The sequence below is a fragment of the Girardinichthys multiradiatus genome, chromosome 18, assembly GCF_021462225.1.
Source record: "Girardinichthys multiradiatus isolate DD_20200921_A chromosome 18, DD_fGirMul_XY1, whole genome shotgun sequence".
Classification (NCBI taxonomy): domain Eukaryota; kingdom Metazoa; phylum Chordata; class Actinopteri; order Cyprinodontiformes; family Goodeidae; genus Girardinichthys; species Girardinichthys multiradiatus.
This window is the reverse complement of record NC_061810.1, coordinates 6,290,563-6,312,002: the sequence shown is the minus strand read 5'-3', so window position 1 is coordinate 6,312,002 and position 21,440 is coordinate 6,290,563. Positions and strand designations below refer to the sequence as shown.

At 43.4% G+C, this 21,440-nt stretch overlaps 1 protein-coding gene across 10 annotated transcripts in view; it reads left to right on the top strand.

The window, feature by feature from the left end:
- The window catches only part of phldb1b (pleckstrin homology-like domain, family B, member 1b), a 126,047-nt gene that overhangs the window by 83,307 nt on the left and 21,300 nt on the right, over window positions 1-21,440 (top strand). For 4 of the 10 annotated variants that reach the window (XM_047391665.1, XM_047391663.1, XM_047391669.1 and 1 more), the window contains 9 exons: window positions 3,907-4,227; window positions 8,118-8,255; window positions 8,407-8,544; window positions 9,976-10,104; window positions 13,833-13,988; window positions 14,223-14,333; window positions 14,442-14,531; window positions 14,860-14,994; window positions 20,392-20,553. In XM_047391665.1, coding sequence (XP_047247621.1) covers window positions 3,907-4,227; window positions 8,118-8,255; window positions 8,407-8,544; window positions 9,976-10,104; window positions 13,833-13,988; window positions 14,223-14,333; window positions 14,442-14,531; window positions 14,860-14,994; window positions 20,392-20,553 — 1,380 coding nt within the window. The remainder of the gene's footprint in view (window positions 1-3,906; window positions 4,228-8,117; window positions 8,256-8,406; window positions 8,545-9,975; window positions 10,105-13,832; window positions 13,989-14,222; window positions 14,334-14,441; window positions 14,532-14,859; window positions 14,995-20,391; window positions 20,554-21,440) is intronic. The other 6 variants (XM_047391664.1, XM_047391666.1, XM_047391670.1 and 3 more) reach the window with 6 other exon arrangements.

The window sequence follows — 21,440 nt, the reverse complement described above, 5'->3', positions numbered from 1 at the left end:
GTTCCACACTATGACTGTCTTTGTTTTCATGACCAGAAGTGTGGCAGAAAAGCTGAATATGGTGGAAAAGTGAAATAGCCCCCTTTCAGCCAGCTGACCAGCAGTGCACAGCAACAGGATGCAGAGGTACAGCACTGCTTTATTCTATGCTTCAAGCAACCAGCCACTTGTTCTTGTCTGATGCCAACATGCTACTCAAAGATGGGTGAACATAATGGTTTTATGTAAATGTGAAGATGCAGGTGTGCCGATATTTACATTTTGTTCAAAACCCTCACTGAGCTGACTTCACTTCAGTTGTAAATTCAGTGAACATGTACACAGACTTGTAATAAATTAGCGTAATGTTTGTAGAAAAGCCTCCTTGTGCTAATCTCAGTTTGTATTATTGAGACTTCCTGTTTGACATCTGCGGAGCCTCCTGCATCACAGCGCTTGGTGGAGGGTTTGTTGAGTCATCGGAACAGATGGACAGATATTCAGCTGGTTCTGTGCCGACCAGCTACTGCTGGTGGTTTTATTTTGCAGAGATGTTGTCGTTGGTTATGCAGAAGTCTCGTGCAGGGCAAACAGATTACCATGGTGTTGATGGAACTGGCTGCATATGTTACAGAATGAGTGTTTTTAACACCTGAAACCAGCCTGCTTGTTATCCCCAACAGTCTCTAGAGAATAGAACAGTACGACTCCCATCATGCCTTTCATCGCTCTAATCTTCCATTTTCTCATCCTGGGATTGTCTGAAATAACTGGAACCTGGTCTTCACTAAGCGGAGATGCCTGCAGGTCTGGATCTCAGTCATAGAGGAGAACTCAGTGGGTTATACTCTGTTTGACCTGCATGGAGTCAAGAGCTCCCGATTTCATGTAGAAATCAGTGACCCCAACATGGAGGACCACTGTGAAGGCTGGTGGCCACCGGAGAGGGTGCTAGTCCCATCCCTGTGTGGCTTTGATCCTTGTCAGCTCTGCAGGGGCACAGAGGAACAAAGGCAGCTGCAGATAATAAAACGGTGCCGTCTCTTTGTGCTCGCTCCTCCTCTGGGACCGGAACATGCAGAACCCTCCAAGGATCCCAGTTTGATGATGAATGGGGATTATTTTGCAGACTGTGGAGGAGGTGGTAAATGCGAACCCCCCCCCCCCCCCCACAGATTTATGTAGAGAATAAAGCTTTGTTGAACTTACCCCGTTTACTGTGGATATACTGCACTCCTGAGTCTTCTGTTTATGCCTGTGACGTAGGTGAGTGCAGCAGTAAGGAGCGAGCGCTCTGATCAAAGCTCCACAGATGGGAATAGGCCTCCAGGGCGCTTTGGGAAGAGGAACCTTAAAATGAGAAAAACAGGAGACACCAACTCTCAGAGGAGTGGAGGAGAAAGGAAGCTGAGAGGCTGGCTGCTGAGAGGATAAAAAATAAGGAATGTGAGGAGTTTCTGTTTGACTGCTGTCACACAGCAAGAAGGGGAGAGTTATGTAGATAATGTTCAAAGAAAAACTCTTCTGTATTGCTTCAGTTAATTCATATAGGAGGGCACTAACTGATTTATAGCTTGGAGACAAATGTTTAGTTTAACAGCAGCGGTACCGACTCCTTTTTTGAGGAGAAATTTGCTTTTGTTTTCTGGAAATGCTAAATGCAGGAGACTGGAGTTGCCCGTTTAAATAGTTATAGTCTCGACTGAAATCCCACCGTTTCAGAGGCAGAAAGCGCTGACTCCTCTCAGCGTTTCACACAGAAATCCCCAAATGTGTTGGGGAATGTTTTGAGCCGGAGCTTGGAGAGCATGCTGTCCTGTTGTTGGCAAGGAGCATCTCTGTCACTCCTTCAAAACCTCCTATTAACGCTGTTCTGACTGACTGCACAACACTGTTGTCACCAGACTCTCTTTAAAACATGGAATGCTATTAATTGTTGGCACAGCGTTGAGGTATGAGTCTTATCTGCCACCCAACCTTAGCAGCAGTGCTGTTAGCTAGCTCTGAAAGTGAGACAATACTCTTCACACTAGATTTGAAGTTATCGTGCTTCTACCTCCCAGCACCCGGATGGTCCCAGGGTGGGGGCCTGTTGTCGGGGTAGCATCATGGACTGTGGGTGTTACCTGCTTTTAAAGGCTGGTGTTTGTTCATCTGTGCTTCAGCCAGGCTGTTTGCGCCTCATTTCCAGCTCTGAGCTGTAAGCTTCCACAGAGATCACCATGAGAGTAAGTAAACCCACATTCAGCTAGATTGTTTCCATCATTGGTAATGTCTGTTTCATTTATCAGTGTGCCTCATGTGAATTATTTAGAATATTTTGCTGTTTCACTGCCTTGATTTCTAAGACACATTCCCTAGTCACAATTCATTTGGCCATGCCCATAAGGCTGACGTATCCAAAGTAACTTTTGGTAATGAGGTTTGGGTTGACACGCTGACCTGTACCGCCTTGTTTCTTCCACAGCTTGATCTGTCCAACCAAGAGACTAAACATCTGCTGGATTTCAAAGCAGACCAGAAAATAGAAATATAATTTGTATAAATCTGTCAACATGTTCCTGACAGAGAAGTGTTTCTACACAATTTGTGGATGCCAGACATCAGAAGCTGAAGTCGATTCATGTCGTGGCCAATAGAAATGAAGGCTAAGAACGTGTCTGTGATCTTACTAATCCGTCAGCAGAGCCTGAAGGGTGTCTGCCAGCGGAGTGAGACTGGTACCATCAGCTTCTTCACTTCAGAAAGACAGGCGTCAGAACTCAGAGCAGCCTGATTTATGCGCACATTAAAACAGATGTTGCGCGGGAGGACGTGTGGAATTGTAGACCTGCCAGTAAATGTTTTAATTATGTCTTTTTTGTTGTGAATGTTGAAACCCTCTAAGGGGTCTTTTACTCCCTCCCACTCCAGCTAGAAGCTAACAGCTCCCAGATTACAGAGAAAGCTAATGGTGGGGCTGCAGCTGCTAATCATGCAGATGCTCCCCCAGCTCTTATGTAAGGAGCAGATGGCCGGGGCTAGATTTCAATCATTGGTTTATTTTTAGGAAGAAATGCGTTATTTCAGTTCCTTCACTACGCTTTAAACAAAAAGGACATAAAACATGTTATCTCTAGTGTGTGCTGTTAAGGATCACAGTGCTATCTAGCTGTCTATCTAGGGGACACTGCGTCTGATACAGGGGGAGTGGGGCGCTGACAGAAACGGATATGTAGAGGTCAGAGGTCACTGTGCGGGTTGAGCATTGTAGGTGGGCCGACCCCCCACATGGTGACAGCTGGACAACCACTCTGACTCCTGAAGCATCAGCTGTGGGGCAGCACTGCAGACTGCCCTGTGGTATTTCAGGAGTGACACCAGGCAAACAAGCAGACTTATAAATTAGTGGTGGACTGCGGATGACATCGGCCCACAGCTTAACCACTTCATTTCATTCTGGGAGGTGAATCATCTGCTGATTATTCACACTGTAGGTTGGTCTGATGGCCACAGCTCAGTTCATGCTCATTATGTGTCCAGATTTATTTCCAGCTGTCCATCTTGGTGGACCTAACCATTTCATTTCTTTAGCTCATGGTTCAACAGTTTTGGGTTGAATTATGTTGACGCATGGCCTCTTTTGCTTTTGCAGTTTTGTTGCACTTAAATGTTTCAGATCAATAAGAACTTTATGTTAGACTAAAGTAAGCTCCATTTTGCTTTTGGGGACTTAATGAGAGCTTGTAACCTAAAGCTAGCTGAGAAGGGAGACACTAATCCCACATGTGTTATGTCTGGTCAGTATGCTGAGATATTAAACTTATACTGGCCTTTTATTACACAAGGTTTGGTTCTTATTGTGACCCAGTCTTTTTTTCTTAGAGTTTATGTTGGTTGCATTTCCAACTGTGTTTCTTATTCGACTGTGTTTGAATCCTTCCTCAGGAGAGACAGCGGCTGGAGACCATCCTGACCCTCTGTGCAGAGTACAACAAAGGTGAGAGCGTTGGGCTGGACCCGCTGGGCTCAGGGAGGATGGGTTTCCCTGGGAGTCTGACCGACTGCTCAGGGCGAAGGCCGTCCATGGAGAATATTCTAGGAGGAACGCCAGCATCGGCGGCTGCTCTCCGCCTGGCGCAGAGACAGAGGGAGATTGACGAGGAGAACCTGAAAGAAGAGTGCAGTAGCACAGAGAGCACTCATCAGGAGGTGAGGACAACTCCTGCTCCCGGCACACCGTCAGCGCTGCACAATGGAGAGCGACAGGTCAGGGGGAATGCTTACTTCCCAGCATACATGCTCCGTCTGCAAGCTGCTGAGGCATTGGCGTGGTCAGCAGCTGTGCATGGCTCTGCTGCAACTCTGCTTTCTGCAGTGTGGTTCAAGGGCCTTCAGAGCCAACAGACTGACTGTTGTCTAAAGCCTTTACTCCACACAGACCATGAATAACATGTATCATCAAGAATTTCAACATCTCAACATTCTTAGTTGAATCGCTCATTCGTAATTTATTCTTAGTCATCTCTTACAGTTCTGGAGCCGCCTGGATCTCACTGCAAACGTTTTGAGCGGTTAGAACGTTTGTTGCTGAACGTCTGAATCCAGTAGATCTCTGTAATTCTTAACAAATATGTGTTCTGAAGTCAATCTGAGATTTGTGAAGCAGTGTCTTGACCTCTCAGGGCCGTTGTAACCCCTAAACCTGCCCAAATCTCTCTTCACCCCTGGGAAACAAATGAATTAAAAAAAATAAAACAACAAAATAATTAAAAGCTCTGTAAAATAATTAAGAAATGTAAAACAAAGTATAGTTTATTTTTTTTATTCTTATTACATTTTTTGTCCTGAAACAAGAACTTCAGTTTCTACAAAAATGATCACTTCCCTTAAAACATTTTGACTTCTAAATATCAGTAAATAACTTTCACTCCTGCCAGTCACTCATCACTGTTTAGTGCACCTTTGTGGAAAAGTCAATAATATTAACCAATTCAATTGTATTCGTACCTGAATCTTTGATGCATTCAGCATATTCCTCACTGATTCCTAATGTTTGTGCCAAATTCCTAATAGATTCTTGTAAATCGTACTGAATTCTTGACAATATTCGTGCAAATCAGGCTAATTCTCATGATGTCTCTTTATCTGTTGTACTTGTGACGTAAATGAATCTCACAGTATCACAGATTGGACCCGAATATTTGCAAAACTCTTAGAATTTTCACAAATCCTAAAATGACGTAGTTCTTAGTAATTGGTATTATGTGTGGTCTGTGTGGTCCAGCAGCATTAGGAACCTCCTCTGCCTGTGCTTGTTCTTGCATGCGACTCATTAATGATGCACTTTCTTTCATAAATTTACACTTATTGTTCTCTTCACTTCTGTAGTATTCTTAAACATTTCTCACACAGTCATCACTGACTGTCAGGGATAAGTTGGGATGCTAAATAAGAAAAATCAAATGCTCCTTAACTTCAATCATTCATCACCCACCGATGCACGGGGAGAACATACAGACTCTATGCAGAAGGACCCCAGCAGTGGTTAACTGTCTTCATTAATATGCTGTCCTGCATTTCAAACCAGAAATAAATTTCAGAGATGCAGGGGCTTGTAAAAGTATTCACACCCCTTTGAACTTTTCCACATATTGTCACATTACAACCACAAACATTAATATATTTTATTGGAATTTTATGTAAAGGCCAACACAAAGTGGTATACAATTGTGAAGCGAAAAGAAAATTATACATGATTTCATTTCACGACAAGGGCAGTGTGCAAAAGTATTCAGCCCCCTGAGTCAATACTTTGTGGAAACACCTTTTGCTGCAAGTCTTTTAGGGTTCGTCTCTACCAACTTTGCACATCTAGTGACTGAAATTTTTGCCCATTCTTCTTTGAAAAACAGCTCAAACTGAGTCAGATTAGATGGAGAGCGTTGGTGAACAGCAGTTTTCAGATGTTGCCACAGATTCTCGATTGGGTTTAGGTCTGAACTTTGACTGGGCCATTCTAACACATTAATATGTAGTTTTCAACCATGCCATTGTTGCCCTGGCTTTATGTTTAGGGTCGTTGTTCTGCTGGAAGGTGAACCTTCACCCAGGCTCAAGTCTTCTGCAGACTCCAACAGGTTTTCTTCCAATATTGCCCTGTATTTGGTTCCATCCATCTTCCCATCAACTCTGACCACGTTCCCTGTCCCTGCTGAAGAGAAGCACCCCCAGAGCATGATGCTGCCACCACCATATTTGACAATGGGTATGGTGTGTTCAGAGTGATGTGCAGTGTTATTTCTCCGCCACACATAGCATTTTGCATTTTGGCCAGAAAGTAAATTTTAGGTCTCTTCTGACCGAAGCACCTTCTTCCACATGTTTGCTGCGTCCCCAACATGTCTTCTGACAAACTGCAAATGGGACTTCTTATGGTTTTCTTTTAACAATGGCTTTTTTCCTGCCACTCTTCCATAAAGACCACATTTATGCAGTACCCGACTAATAGTTGTTCTGTAGACAGATTCCCCCACCTGAGCTGTGGATCTCTGCAGTTCATCCAGAGTCACCATGGGCCTCTTGGCTGCATCTCTGATCAGTGCTCTGCTTGTTCGGCCTGTAAGTTTAGGTGGATGGCCTTGTCTTGATAGGTTTACAGTTGTGCCATACTCTTTCCATTTCATGATGGATTGAACAGAGCTCCATGAGATGTTCAAAGCTTGGGAAATCTTTTTATAGCCTAAGCCTGCTTTAAACATCTCCAGAGCTTGATCCCTGACCTGTCTGGTGTTTTCCTTGGACTTCATGCTGCTGTTTGCTCCCAAATATTCTCTTAACCAACATTTGAGGCCGTCACAGAGCAGCTCTATTTGTACTGAGATTAGATTACACACAGGTGGACTCTATTTAGTCATTAGCAACCATCAGGCAACTTCTAAAGGCAATTGGTTGCACTCAAATACTAAATACTTTTGCACACCACATTTTCAGTTTTTAATTTGTAAAAACATTTTTTTGTTTATATTATATGTTTATATATTATATAATCATATAATTTTCTTTACACTTCTCAATTGTATACTGCTTTGTGTTGGTCTTTCACATAAAATTCCAATAAAATATATTAATGTCTGTGGTTGTAATGTGACAATATGTGGAAAAGTTCAAGGGGTATGAATACTTTCACAAGCCACTGTAAATGGCGTTCCTTTTCTCTCTACGTTTCTCAGTCAAGCCGTGAACGTCCTCCAGAACCCTCGAGTGGTTTTATGGTATTTTATGTTCTACAGAGATCTGCAAAGAATTTTCATTATTTCTTTGTGAAACATTTGCCTCAACCATCCTTTGCCCATTTCCGCTTCTCCAGCTTTGTTTGATATAGCCTCGGTATCCAAGCTTTTCCAGAGTTAAACTGGGGCTGGTACCAGAGCTGGTTCTGACTTCCTCCATGGGGAAAAAAAATCCCATCTGGTTTTCCACAGCTAGAGAGCCACCTCAGCACCATGTCATGGCTTTCCCAAAGTGAGATTTTGTGTTAACTGTGTGAAACTGTCCCACACAGACAACACACGGTGACATTAAAGACCAGACAGACTTTAGAAAAGAAGTCACCAATAGGTTTTATGGATTTACAGCATTGGTAGAAGCAGCTTGGTGGTACATTAACCCACATCCCCAGTGGGACATGTGGCTTTAAAACAAACTGTTGTTTGAGTGCTGAGCCACCTTCCTATTTAGATAAAGCTCAGTTTGTTTATTGTTCTGGTCTTAAATTAGTCAGACGAAAAAAGTGAGCTTAACTGTAAACATGGCGCTCACAGTTTAATTGGTTTCTGATAGGGATGCACCGATATGAAAATCTGGGCCCATCTCCATCTTCGATATTAATATTGGTTTTACAGCCGGTAACCAATGTTTACCGATATTACATATATATTTCCCTACCCTTTCAACACCGCGAATAAACGACCACACCACTGACATTGCTTCCCTGCCTCAGTTAAACACCCCACAATCCTGCGCTGCATCACTGTCACATGACCAAACACACACTTCAAAGAAAGTCAGTGAAGTAAAACATCTATAAAGAATAAATCACTGAAACTCTTCTTTCTGTCTCAACTTTTTTCCTTAACGTTACCATGTGACCCCTGCAGCATGAGGACTCTTCCAGCGCAGGTCGTTCAGAGCTGGCTTATCTGGAAGATGAGAGGGTCCGTGTTCTGGCTCGGATCGACGAGCTCAAAACTCGACTCACAGAGCTGGAACAACAACTCCAGGAGTCTGAACAAGAGGTGCGGTCTGAAGTTAAATCCAGTGGAAATGAGTTTAACCTTTGAGTCGAGGCCTACTTATAACTACAGTTATCTGTTAAGTGCTCAGAATAACGTTCATCTCATCGCTCACTGACGACACTGTGAGTTTTGGTGTGCCTAACTCTTTCAGGCGGAGATGGAGCGTGCCCTGCTGCAGGGTGAGACGCAGGCCGAGCTCGACCAGATAGAGGCAGAGACGGACGTTGTCAGTCAGCTGCAGCGCAAGCTGGAGGAGCTGGAGAGCGCCATCCAGAGGGAGAAAGACAAGGTACACAGGGCCTGGTCTATACAGATGGGTTAGGATTTCCAACAGATGTGCCGTTTTTGCCATGGAAAAAGTCAAAATACATAAATGTGTTCACTGCTTGCACTGCTTCAGTCTCTCAACAACCTTCTGGTCCATAGCTGTTCTTCTGCATTTTGCAGTGTTCTGCTCTGTGTTCATTCAAATATGGAGAAATATGTACATCCACTATAAAACTATAAAGGGTAACATGAAGGACTCGTTTGACCTCCCTTGCATGTTTCTCTGCTGCCTGACCCTGCTAACCTCTCAATAAATAACCCTGAACTCTTCCTCTGCTTCCTCAGAACTTACAGAAACGTTTTTTAAATTGACCCCCATGCTTCTTCACAAACTGTTTGACAAAAACCTTTCTCTTTAGGATGTTCTGGTGCACTTAGTGCTTTAGTGTTATGAAAAAGACCTGGAAATGTACATATTCTAATATGCTCTCTGTTGGCCTGAGCTGGTCTGCTTTTCTAAGAGAAAGCATCTCCACTTTTCATCAGAGTTTTGACATCCTGGTACAATAATGAATCAACAGCAGCTTTGAGCTCCAAGTTTTACCTTAGAAGAAGAAAACACGAAAGCCGGTTGCTGTAGTGGATGACTTTAAAGTGAGAATAATGCTTCTTCAGATCAGATCCGGAACACTGAAGTCAAGTTCTGAGTCTTGTGTACCTTGAGCACAGCCAATAACAGCAAAGGACATATGGATCGCTTCCTGAGGACTAATTCCTGAGGATGTAACTGGAGCAGCACTCAAGAGAGTTGAGGCAGTTTAGCTGGAACACATCTGATGGGGAAATGTTCTGTGGGTAGTGGAAGTAAGACTGTTGTTAACTGGTATCTACAGTGCCTTGACAAAAGTATTTATACGCCATTTTTCTCATTATAACCACCAACGTCTGTGTATTTTCTTGGGATTTTATGTGTTAGACCAACACATAGTGCTATCTTATTGTGAAGTTGAAGGAAAGTGATCCATGGTTTGAAAATGTTTTACAAATAAAAATGTGAAAAGTGTAGCAACTGTTTTTACTCTGCTTGTAGAACCACCTTTCACTCCGATTACAGCGTCAATCCCTTTATTTAGCCCTGCATCCCGCAGCATGATGCTGCGCCATCGTCTTTCACTGTGGGGACGTTGTGTACATGGTGAGCTCTCATCGCGTTTTGCATGCAGCTTAGACTGTTAAATTTTGTTCAGGGGGTATAAATACTTTTGGGAGGCACTGTTTATTTACTTTGGATCTCCTAGTTCTGTGTCGTTAGTTTAATGACAGGTGCTAACACCTTACAGCTTGTTATTTGCATGGTGTGGATTTTGAGCTGTGTTTTTCTCTCTCTCTCTTTCATCCTCCCCAATCGTCCATCCATCCTGTGTGTGTGTGGGTGTGTGTCGTGTCTTTCTAGGAGAGAGCTAATGTTGAGGCCGAGCGCCGGGCCCTGCAGAGACTCCAGGAGGGCTATGCTGAGCTGAAGAACCAGCTTCATAACTGTCCCGAGTCCCTGCGGGAACAGTTACAGGAACAGCTCAAAAGGGTGGGTCTTCAATCGATTTGGAGCTACCCCATCCTCCCCACCTACCAACTCTAGCCTGCAGCCTTCACACTTGCATCAACAAGCAGAGGTTGCATCCCTGCAGCAAACAGCAACACTGGGTGATCTAGTCCCCCGTCAGACATAGGCTGACTAGTCAAATGGCAACTGAACATGTCAGCTGGGTGTCCAAATATTGTCAGATTTACCTGCTGTAGCTCTTCTGTATTATTTTTCAGTGTGAATTTTACAAGATGGGACCAGAGTTTGTCTTTGGCTTCCTTTCACATGACCTTTAGGTCATTGAACAGACCCTAACCTAAGAATCCAGTTTATTATATAAATAACATTTATCATCAATGTCATCCAAACTTTCTCCATCAATATTAGGTGCAGCACCATGTTGTTTTAGCTGCAGCTGAAGCATCCGCTCTTTGTTTTGATAAAAAAAGTTATCCTGGAGCTGAGATATTAATCAGACCTAATATTGTGATGACTTTTGTCAAAACGTAAATTATAAGGGGTTACTAAGAGTTGGATATGTCTCAAAGCCGCGTTTTCAAGAATCTCTGTTCAGTGTACAATAATCCAGTTCAGATTTGATCATTCTAAGGCTACGTTCACACTGCAGGAAATACTGGCCCAAATCCACCTTTTCTGCCCATATGTGACCCATTTCTCATGCTTTTTTTAAAATTACAGTCTAAACAACAGAAATCAAATTTTCTCCCTAAATCAGGCCCAGACCACTTTCAGATGTGGTCCTTATCGGAACTCGTATCTGACGTTTTTCAAAGCGATTTCAGTCTGTAAGATCAAATGCACAAATGAAGCATGACATTAGCAGTGATGGAGCTTGTTGTGAGTTTTTTGGGCTCGATTGCATAACAGCTTCCATATTGATGCTGACATGTGTGGCGTCAGTATTTACTTCTGTTATCAGCGAGCTGTGTATGACCTCACATCTTCTTCTGCACATGTTGGTCGCTTCAGGGCCATAAACTGAGTTTGATGAGGATCACATTAAAATTGTACTGTGAACAACACAAAGCCAGACGGTCTCAGGAACAAAGAATCGACCTTTAAGACCTTTGATGTGAACAGAGCCTTTATGTTTTGAATCTTATAAAGGAGCTCAGACTCATTAAAAAACAGTTTGAAGGGGCAGAGGCTTCTTCAACGCTTTCGTAACTGAGTGTTGTCAGCCAGCTTAATGAGCTGTCGTAAATGGCCAACTGTCAGCACAACAGGGAAACTCAAAACCTACTTCCTCTTATGCTACAAAATAAGATATAGATACACAGCATCAAGCTTAAAGCTCCCACCTTCACATCTGGGGCTTAGATGAAGCTTAGACTCATTTCTTCTGATAAAGTCCCAATCTGACAGTACCTGAATGTCTCTGTGAGACAAACTTCACTTTGAGCATTTAATATCATTGGATCTCATTTCATCCATATGAATCCTGCATATTATTAGATGTATTCTGTCCATCAGGGGCTAAATTCTCTCACTGCATCAGATTCATGTGGCAGATCCTAAGCTGGGAAAATGATTTGTAGAGGTTTAGAAACAGTTACGTCATCGCCAGAATAAAATGTTAAAAAAATAACACACACACTTGCTTTCTGGGTAATTCTGAGAAACCCCCTTCGAACATTGTCTGTAGCAGCTAGCTGCAGGGAAATGGACTTCCCTTCACAATATTCCCACTGACCATTGGAGCAGTCACATTAGGACCGAGACACATGTAATCTGGTAAACCTACATGCAGCCCCACTGTCCAGCATGCTTGTCTCTGATTTGTATCCTCGCTGTGATTTAACATCATTTGTAAAACTGCTCACTAATCAATTAACATGGGTCCTGTGTGGATCCCTTCTACCTCTGCTGGCTCTCACCTCATAGCTGCTTTTATGGAAATCGCGTCATCACTTGGTTCATATTGATTCTGCCTCATTTGTCTTACGGCGTATCATGAAGGTAAGCAATAAGGAAGTGGAAGGTTTACTGCAGTCTCAGTTTGTTTATGGAAACGTCTCATCAGTCCAGCATTTAGCTAAGCCCTGTGAGCTTGTTTACAGCTGCTTCGATCTCAACCGGGAGAGAACTGAGTGGTGAGAAAAGATGAAATGCCAAGCAGGAGAAACCCTGAACACAGAGCTTAGTACTAAAGAGTCTGGACTTCTTTATTCAGTGTTCAGCTATTTTGGAGTTCAGTTGTTTCTTTGGATCTCCTGTAAAATAGACCCATTTGATTCTTAGATCGTAATCATCGGAACTAACGTTCTCGTCTGTCTGCAGTTTCAGGAGTTTTATAAGACATGGATCCCTTCTTACTATAAAACGTAGAGCTTTCAGCAACTGAGCTTCAGATTGGGTTACCTTAGTTAGATGTGCTCTGAAGCTCAGCTTTATAGATTCTTTATATCAGTGTATCACTTCATTTCAAATAATATTCTGTTTTTCTGTGCTGTAGATTTATTATAGGTCTATATTCAGTACCACGTAAATGAACTTTATACCTTATTATGATTATTATTATTGGTTCCCACCTTTTTAAGGTTTTCTGCTTCAGAAAGATTGGAAAAAATTAACATTCATCAGTTTGAAGGCAAATTTAAGCTTAAGATGAACAGCGGTTCAAAGGCAGTGGTATTATTAAGAACAGAAAATAAATTTGCGTTCAATCTTGCTGAAATTTGTTCATGACCAGCTGATAAACGAATCCATAGGTCCATTTGGGGCCCAGTTTCTGCTGTTGGCCTCCCATTTTTAATGAAAAATGGTTTCATTTACACAGAAATTGGAGTCGGGGGCAGTAAAACATGTCCAAATCATGACACCTCCACCACCATGCTTGACTTTGGTGGGAGGTGTTTATGCTGATGTGCTGTTTGACTTTCTTCCAACACTGGACGGTGTAAATTGTGGCTCTGCCGTTTCTAATTTGGTCTCATTTGTTCAAAGGATGTTACAGAAGTCTTGTGCTTCATTCAGATGCAACATATTCTTTTTAGACAAAATACAAATTCCCCTGTAACTATAAAAAAAGCCACAATATTCAGGTTTTCTGTCCCGATCCTTTAAAATTTGACTAACTAAATGAGGCTTGAGCTGATGGATTTTGGGGTGATTTCTAAAGTTATTGCTGATATCTTTCAATCTTGGCCTTTTGTCAGGACTTACTTGTTTGCTCCAGAGCAGCAGATTGCTGAGTTCCTGCTTTTATAGAGGTGATTGTCTGGTAAACTTCAGCAGCAGGCTTCTGCTACGCATGGGCTCATTTTTTAAACTAAAACTTAGGTTTGGTTTAGTTTGCTTTAAATAATGACATGGAGCGATATGTGTTGATCTAAAATGAGCTCATTTTAAGATTTGGCATAGAAAGGCATGAAGGGGCTAATTTGGGACTGTTTCTATGCTGCAGTAGAAATACATCTTACATATCCTTACATGTTCACTCTAACATAATTTAATATACAAGAATGAAAGTCAGTGGCTTTGAATCAAGCCCATATCATCATCACTCCACCACCATGCTTGAAAGCTGGTATGAGGTGTTTGTGCTGTTTGTCTGACTGAGAACTGGTGCTAGTTTCATGAAACTCCAGTTGGTTTTGCTTTCCTGTTAACTGCAGCTCTAGACAGAGAACATTAGATGCCTTAGTTAAGTCCATCGGGCTGCAGCATGTTTGTTACAATCATAGTGTTCTGATGGGCTCACTTAGGACGGAGAGACACTGGAAGCAGGGACCAAAAAGTTTGAAGATCTAGAGTTTCAGCAGCTGGAGAGAGAAAGCAGTCTGGAGGAGGAAAGGGAGACCATCAGCCAGCAGCTTCTTCAGGAGAAGGCAGAGTACCACTCCAGCGTGGCCAAGAGGAAGGTGAGGACACATCAGGGAGACAAGAACACCCGAGATTGTTCATTTAGCAGAAACCACCTTTAAAACAGTGTAACAGTAGAACAAGTGCAGCAGGAGACACTGGGCCTAGTTTGCACTGTTTAGCTGATAAACGACTGTGTTTATCATTACAGTCCAGCCAAAGTTAGAAAACCCTTTCTTATTGTTCTGTCACAGCTTGTGTTGAGGGACAGGTTCTCTTCTTCTCTTGTGTAGGAGAAGGTCTCTGCTCTGGAGAACCAGGCCAACCAGCTTGGCCAACAGGCTTCTCAGGAGTACGAGCGGCTGGCTAAAGACCGGACGCTCACGCTGCAAATGCTCCAAAAAGTACGCATGGACTCACCTTCGCACCTAAATCTGGCTTTTATCAGAGCAAAAAAACTCCAAAGCCAGGGTGTGATTGGGTCTAAACTCTGTTCTAATGTGATTTTCCAGGAGAAGGAGCGACTGTCCGCTCTAGAGAAGAGATACCACTGCCTGACTGGAGGAATGAGCTTTCCCAAGTCTTCCACTACCATGAGAGAGGTGGGTGAAAGGCTAAACGTTTAGATTTAAACCGTGGCTCATTTCACACTCATTTCCCTCAGCGCTCCTGACCACAGACTGTAGAATGCCTCCAAGGAAGCTCTCCTAAATTCACAGCACCTGGAATTTAAAGTGTTGGTGTGCAGAGTCTGTGATAACTGGATCTAAAAGATTAACGATTTCTGCGAGCAAGTCATATTGTTTTTTATTGCTAATGATTTATTGAATGTTACATGTCGCTGAAGGTCCAACTGAAATAAGTCACCTGGAAAGTCCTAAACCTTTACTTTGGGCACTAAAAGCAGCTTCCTCTGACCTGTCGAAACAGGAAGCGCTCCATGTCAGCGACGCTGAGCTGTTGTTGGGGGATGTCCGCTCTTCCCAGACCTCCCTGTGTGGAGCCTCTCCTTCCTTCTTATATCCCTCCCCCCTCTGTCAGTTGTTCCCCAGCAGGCCTACAGAGGTAACTGACTTGATGACTCCTGCATGTTGTGGTGTGTCCCTCACCCATCACTAAGCACTGGCCTGTACTGTGAAATGGGGTCAGCACACCTAGAGTGGCTCTTTGCTTATGTGGAGCTGATGCTGACTAAATTGTGTCTTCATGCTGGTTATTCTCTCATTAAGCAGACATAGATTCTCTATTTGTTGTTGATTTGGCATCAAATCTGAATACTGAGGGCCATGCAATAATGCTCTTGAACCTTTTTCCATATTGCTGTATTCAAACTACAAGCTTCAAAGTATTTCATTAGGAATATGTGTGGGACCCACATAAAGTAACAAAGATAAAATCATAATGTTTTCAACATTTCTTACAAACAGCAGGGCGTGGCATACATTTGTATTCAGTCCACTTTACTCTGATACCCCTAAATAAAGACCAGTTGTCTTCAGCAGTCATTCTAAATAGTAAATAGTGTTTACTTGTGTATAATAGCTGTCTGACTTCAGAATAATAAAGGCCTCAGAGGTTTGTTAGAAAACATTATTGAACAAACAGCATCGGAAAGACCAAGGAACACAGCAGACATGTCAGCGAGAAGGTTCTGGAGACGTTTGAATCAGGGTTAGCTAAACTGACAGGCCGGGCAATCAGAGCATTAATCAGAGAAGCAGCCAAAGGGCCCATGGTTCTAGAATTGCGCCGCTCAAGGTGGCAGCAGGTTGGAGTAGCTCTGTTACTTTTGATTCTGATTTATTCTTTTTTGGGATCTCTTCCTCTTGTGGTGGATACAGTTGAATTTTTTTTGGACGACTGTCCACTCCAGTGTCGGATGCGGGGCAGCGTGGAGGATTTTTCTTAATACTTTCTATTTTTGGACATTTGTTATGATGCATTGCCATGGCAACGGGGTTGTTTCTTACAACCGGGAGCAGCTGATTAATATCTCAAAAGCTCAAATAATACTTCAGCTACAACCCCAAATCCCTGATGAGTTGAAAAGGAGACGCCGTGGATGCAGAGCAGGAGCTAAGAGAAGAGAGAGAAGGAGGAAGTTCAAACCATCTCTTCCGTCGATTATGATGGGCAATGTGAGATCGTTGGGAAACAAGTTGGATGAACTCCAAGCCCTAGAAAGGACCCAGCCAGAGTGTGCAGTATCATGTGAGACATGGCTGCAGGATCATATCCCCGACTCCAGCGTCTCTCTGCCGGGCTTTTTAACCATACGAGCAGACAGAGATTTAAAGAGGAGTGGCAAATGTAAAGGAGGTGGACTGGCAGTACTTGTGAACAACAGATGGTGTAATCCAGGACATGTTACTGTGAAGTGTCATCTCTGCAGTCCAGATATTGAACTGTTGGCAGTAAGTTTTCATCCATATTATTTACCCAGAGAGTTCACCAGTGTTATTTTGGCAACAGTTTACGTTCCACCTTCCGCTGTTGCCGACACTGCATGTGATGCCATCAGCTCAGTTGTTGTTAAGCTACAGACACAAAACCCCAATGCTTTTGTGGCAATTTCTGGTGATTTTAACCATGCTTCACCCTCTGCTACACTTCCAACGTTTCAACAATTTGTCAGCTGCTCTACCAGAGAAAACAAAACATTTTATTTGTTTAATGCAAATGTCAAGGACTCATACATCTCTACAGCAAGACCTCCTCTAGGCAAATTAGATCACAATCTTGTTTTTCTCTGCTCAAAATATAAGCCCCTTGTTCAGAGGCAACCTGTAATAAAGAGGACTGTGAGAAAATGGTCACAGGAATCTGAAGAAGCTCTGCAAGGTTGCTTTGAGACTACAGACTGGGACGCACTGTGCCACCCACATGGAGAGGACATCAATGCCATGACTGAGTGTGTAACCGACTATATAAACTTCTGTGTGGATAACATCATCCCCACCAGAACCGTGAGATTCTTCCCCAATAACAAACCTTGGATCACCAGTGACCTGAAGGACCTGCTTAACTAGAAAAAAAGAGCCTTCAGAGAGGGAGACAGAGAATTATTGAGGAGTTTACAGAAGCAACTTAAAGTCAAAATAAGAGACAGCAAGGAGGTGTACAAGAAGACGATGGAGAGCAAGCTCCAGCAAAACAATATCAGAGATGTGTGGACAGGGATGAAGATGATCACAGGCTTCAAGCAGAAGGATGATCGGACCGATGAAGATCTGGACAGAGCCAATGAACTGAACACATTCTTCAATAGGTTCAGTTCAGAAACAAGCTTCTCATCCTCCTCTCCTGCTCACAGCCAAACAGACATTCCACCCTCCTTTGACCCACAGGACCCACAGCTGTCCAGTAACACCTCACATTTTTTAAACAGACCACAGTTTGTGAGACTGAAGGGTTGTGACCAGGTAGTCAGCAGCACAGGAGCACCACAGGGGACTGTACTCTCACCATTCATTTTCACTCTGTACACCTCAGACTTCCAGTACAAGACAGACTCCTGTCATCTGCAGAAATACTCGGATGATTCTGCAGTCGTGGGGTGGATCAGAGATGGACAATAAGCTGAGTACAGGATGGTGGTGGACCGCTTTGTGGCATGGTGTGGAAACAATCATCTCATGTTGAACGTGACTAAAACAAAGGAGATGATTGTAGATTTTAAGAGAAACAGGAATAAGTCAAACACTATTTCTATCATGGGAGAAGAAGTGGAGGTGGTGGAGGAGTATAAATACCTCGGTGTTCACCTGGACGACAGACTAGAGTGGAGATGCAACTGTGAAGCCATCTACAAGAAGGGACAGAGCAGACTGTACTTCTTGAGGAAGCTTAGGTCCTTTGGTGTTTGCAGCAAGATGCTGAATATCTTCTATAAGTCTGTTGTGGAAAGTGTGATCTCTTCTACCATCATCTGCTGGGGAAGCAGCATCAGAGCCAGGGACTTAAAAACGCTCAACAAGCTGATAAAAAAGGCTGGCTCTGTTCTGGGGACTCCTCTGGAACCTCTGGAGATTATTGTGGAAAGACGGATTCTTCATAAATGAAGAACATTATGGAGAACCCTGAGCATCCTCTTCATGAGACTGTCCTACAGCAACAGAGTGTCTTCAGTCAGAGGCTTCTTCAGATCTGCTGTAAGACGGAGCGCTACAGGAGATCCTTCCTGCCCACAGCCATCAGCATCTACAACGGCTCTTTGAAGAAACCTACATAATATGAGCTACAACATTTAATTTCCCTTTGGGATTAATAAAGTATTTTTCAATTGAATTGAATTGAATGGTGACTCTGGAGGAGCTACAAAATCCACAGTGTTAGTCATGCACTCACCTAAGGAAAAATGACAAGACGAAAAGCCATCATTGAAAGAATGCAGTGAGAAGTCCCATTTACAGGTCATCAAGTGTAGGGGACACAGCAGACATGTGGAAGAAGGTTGGTTTCATGGTTAAGATCATCTGAGCTGTCTCAAACAGGCAATTCTGACTTCTGCTCTCATTTTACATACCATGTAGAAAGCATGGCCTAGCATAGCTTGTTGGTTTAGCAGCTTATGTTACTATTATGCTGCCTCAATATATAAATAGATAAATAGAGACAGAAAATCTCAGCTTCCACCTTGCTGCCTGTAAGACACTATTCAATCGGAATGTCACCAAATCACTGATGTCACCAAAAATAGTTCTTTTTGGCATGGAAGCAAAATACTATGTGGCAGAAAGCTAGCACTCCACTTTACTCTGAACACACTTTCCCCACAGTGGCAGCATCATGCTGTGGGGATGCTTTCCTTTATCAGGGACAGGGAAGACAATACTAGAATTAAACCTGTTAGATGCTGCTAAAGACTTGGGGCTGGAGCAGAGGTTCCCCATCCAGCTGAACAATGACCCCAAACATACAGTCAGAGCTACAATATAATGGTTTAGATCAAAGCATACTGGTGTTACATTGGCCTGGTTAAAGTCCACACCTAATTCCCTTTTAGAATCTTTCATGGCATGATTTGAAAACTGACCATCATAGCTACTCTCCACTCAAATGGTACCTGTTAGTACTGACGTTCTGCAATGAAGAACAGGCAGAGATGTCCATCTCTAGATGTGCAACGCTGGTAGATCCATATCCCAGAAGTCATATAGCTGTGACTGCAGCAAAAGATCAGCCATTTTCTTCCACTTTACTGTCGTGCATCGCTTTGTGTTGGTCTGTCCCAATACAACACATTGCAGTTTGTGGTTGGAACGTGACGAAATGTAAGAGCTGTCCGGCTAAACCAGCATTCCCTGCAGTACGCTTAGACTGAAGATGCTTTTCTGTACAAATCAATGCATTTTATTTGTTCATTTTTCTAAGATATCTAGTTGGTCCTGGAGCTTTTACTTGGAACACTCAGTAAGAGCTGAAGGTAAAGTTGCCACACTGATCCTGCTTCACAGTACATGCCTCTGATCACACTGCGGCTCCAAATTCACTACGATATGCCGTCCTGGTATTCAGCGATCATCTTCCGGGTTGATCCGAACAACAGCAGCCACAGTTTAAACGGTAGCCCTAGTTGTTGCAAGGACCACCTTAGTCAGCCTCCTGTGATACTGTGAGAGAACCACTGTGTCACTTTCAGAGTGTGTGTTTCGCTGTCACAAGAACCAGTTCCAATGTGAAGCTGCACGCTGGCTTGCTCAGAGGTGTCCACCGTAAAGCGTGCGTGATGTTGTGTGTGCTATTGTGTGTGCACAAGTGTGCGTGTGTTGAGGTAATGTTTGTAGCAGGAATAGCCTCTCATCCTGTCTGCCTCTTGCTTGGTCTGGGTTGGGCCTCAGGAGTACATGAAGCTGTCAGATGTCTATAAGATGTACAGCAGCAAGCCCGGCTCACACCGCCACGCGTTTGCTGTAGATGCTGCGTTAGCTGGCGCCGCCGAGGTACCATCATTTCCCCGTCTCCCTTTCCTTGTCCTAACTTTTGATCTGTGCTCAGCCTCTCCATCCATCCTTCCATTTTCATGTCATGGTGCTCCCTCTGCTGGTTTGCTGCTGATCAGACAGATTGTGCTTTGCGTTGAGCTGCATGAACGTTTGCTGTGAGTTTAGCAGTTTTTAAAGTTTTGGACCGAAAAATGCATGTTTTATGGAGGTAACTAGAACCTGGTTTTTAAGTTATAATGAGATTAAAATACTAGATAAATACAGAATGTTTCCTTTGAGTTACAGTGTGGTTGTTGTCAGTGAGAGTTGGAGGTGCTGGGAGAGAAATCTAAAATCTAACTGTGATGTCTGTTGTGTTTGTTATAATCCAGCCTTTGTTTGCTTTAAGACGTTTCTTTCTTCACTTCTTCATTTTTGTTGTTTCCCTCCTGCTGCTCATCTTGTCTTGCTGACTTGTTCCTCTCTTCTCCCTCCTTCCGTCTCCTCCTGTCCCTGTGTGGGTGTTCCCTCTATGAAGGAGTATGTGACAGTGGGCCAGTTAAATCAGATCTATGGGATGCCCAAGGTGGAGTCTTCCCCTACCTCCCCGCTTCGCCAGCCCCTGCAGCCCGGAGCAGTAGACCCCGCCTTCTCCTACCTCCCCTCTCACCATGGCTCCTCCCTCTCTCTGTCTGTGGAGGTTTGTGTTATCCTCCCATCTTTTAATCCTTCTCCTGCAGGAGTGCTGCAGCAACAGACTCTGGAATGCCTGTCTGTGTGGCTTAGTTAATGGTATTGGTTTAGCTAACTAAGGTAAGACGTTATTTAAAAATCAACAGTGAAAGTAATACTCCAGTACACTCCAGTACTCGAAATATCACACACTGTCATCATTTTATTTAATAAAAACTAAGCCACTGTGTAGTTGTAGTGTGTCAAACACCTTGTCCACATCGTCAGTGTGATGTTAACACAATGCCAGGAAGGGAAGACAACAGCAAGTACTGTAACAAAGTCCATCTCTCTAAAATAAAATAGATTATTCATTGGTGGAAAGCATTTAAGACTGCTGCATCATCCCCCTCCACAGAAGTTGATGTCCCTGTAAATTCATCCTGAGGTCGGACCAAGAGAAACGACAAACAAATCACTAAGGAGCCCAACTTGTGGCTGGTAGAGTCGCTCTTCTTCTGGAACAGTGTCCTTTGCATAGATGAGCCCAACATAGAGATGTTTGGGACAGCACCACGTTCAGAGAAAACCACCACCTTATTCCAGTTGTCCAGCGTTGTGGTGGAGGGCTTATGATTTGGGCTTGTTTTGCTGTCACAGAGCCTCAACAGTTTTCAGCCACTGAGTGGACCATTAAATTCTCTGTATGCCAGAGCATACAGAGGGATGGGATGAAAACCGGAGCTCTCAAAGGTGGGTCCACCACATTATGCCTAAGGGTCTTTAAATTTCTCCTGCCTAATTAAAGGTTTTTCACCTTTCATCCACTGCTAGTTTTCTGAAAACAAACAGGTTTAATAAATACCACGCGACATGAGCGTTGCTACACTGGATTGTTGGAAATGCATTACCTTT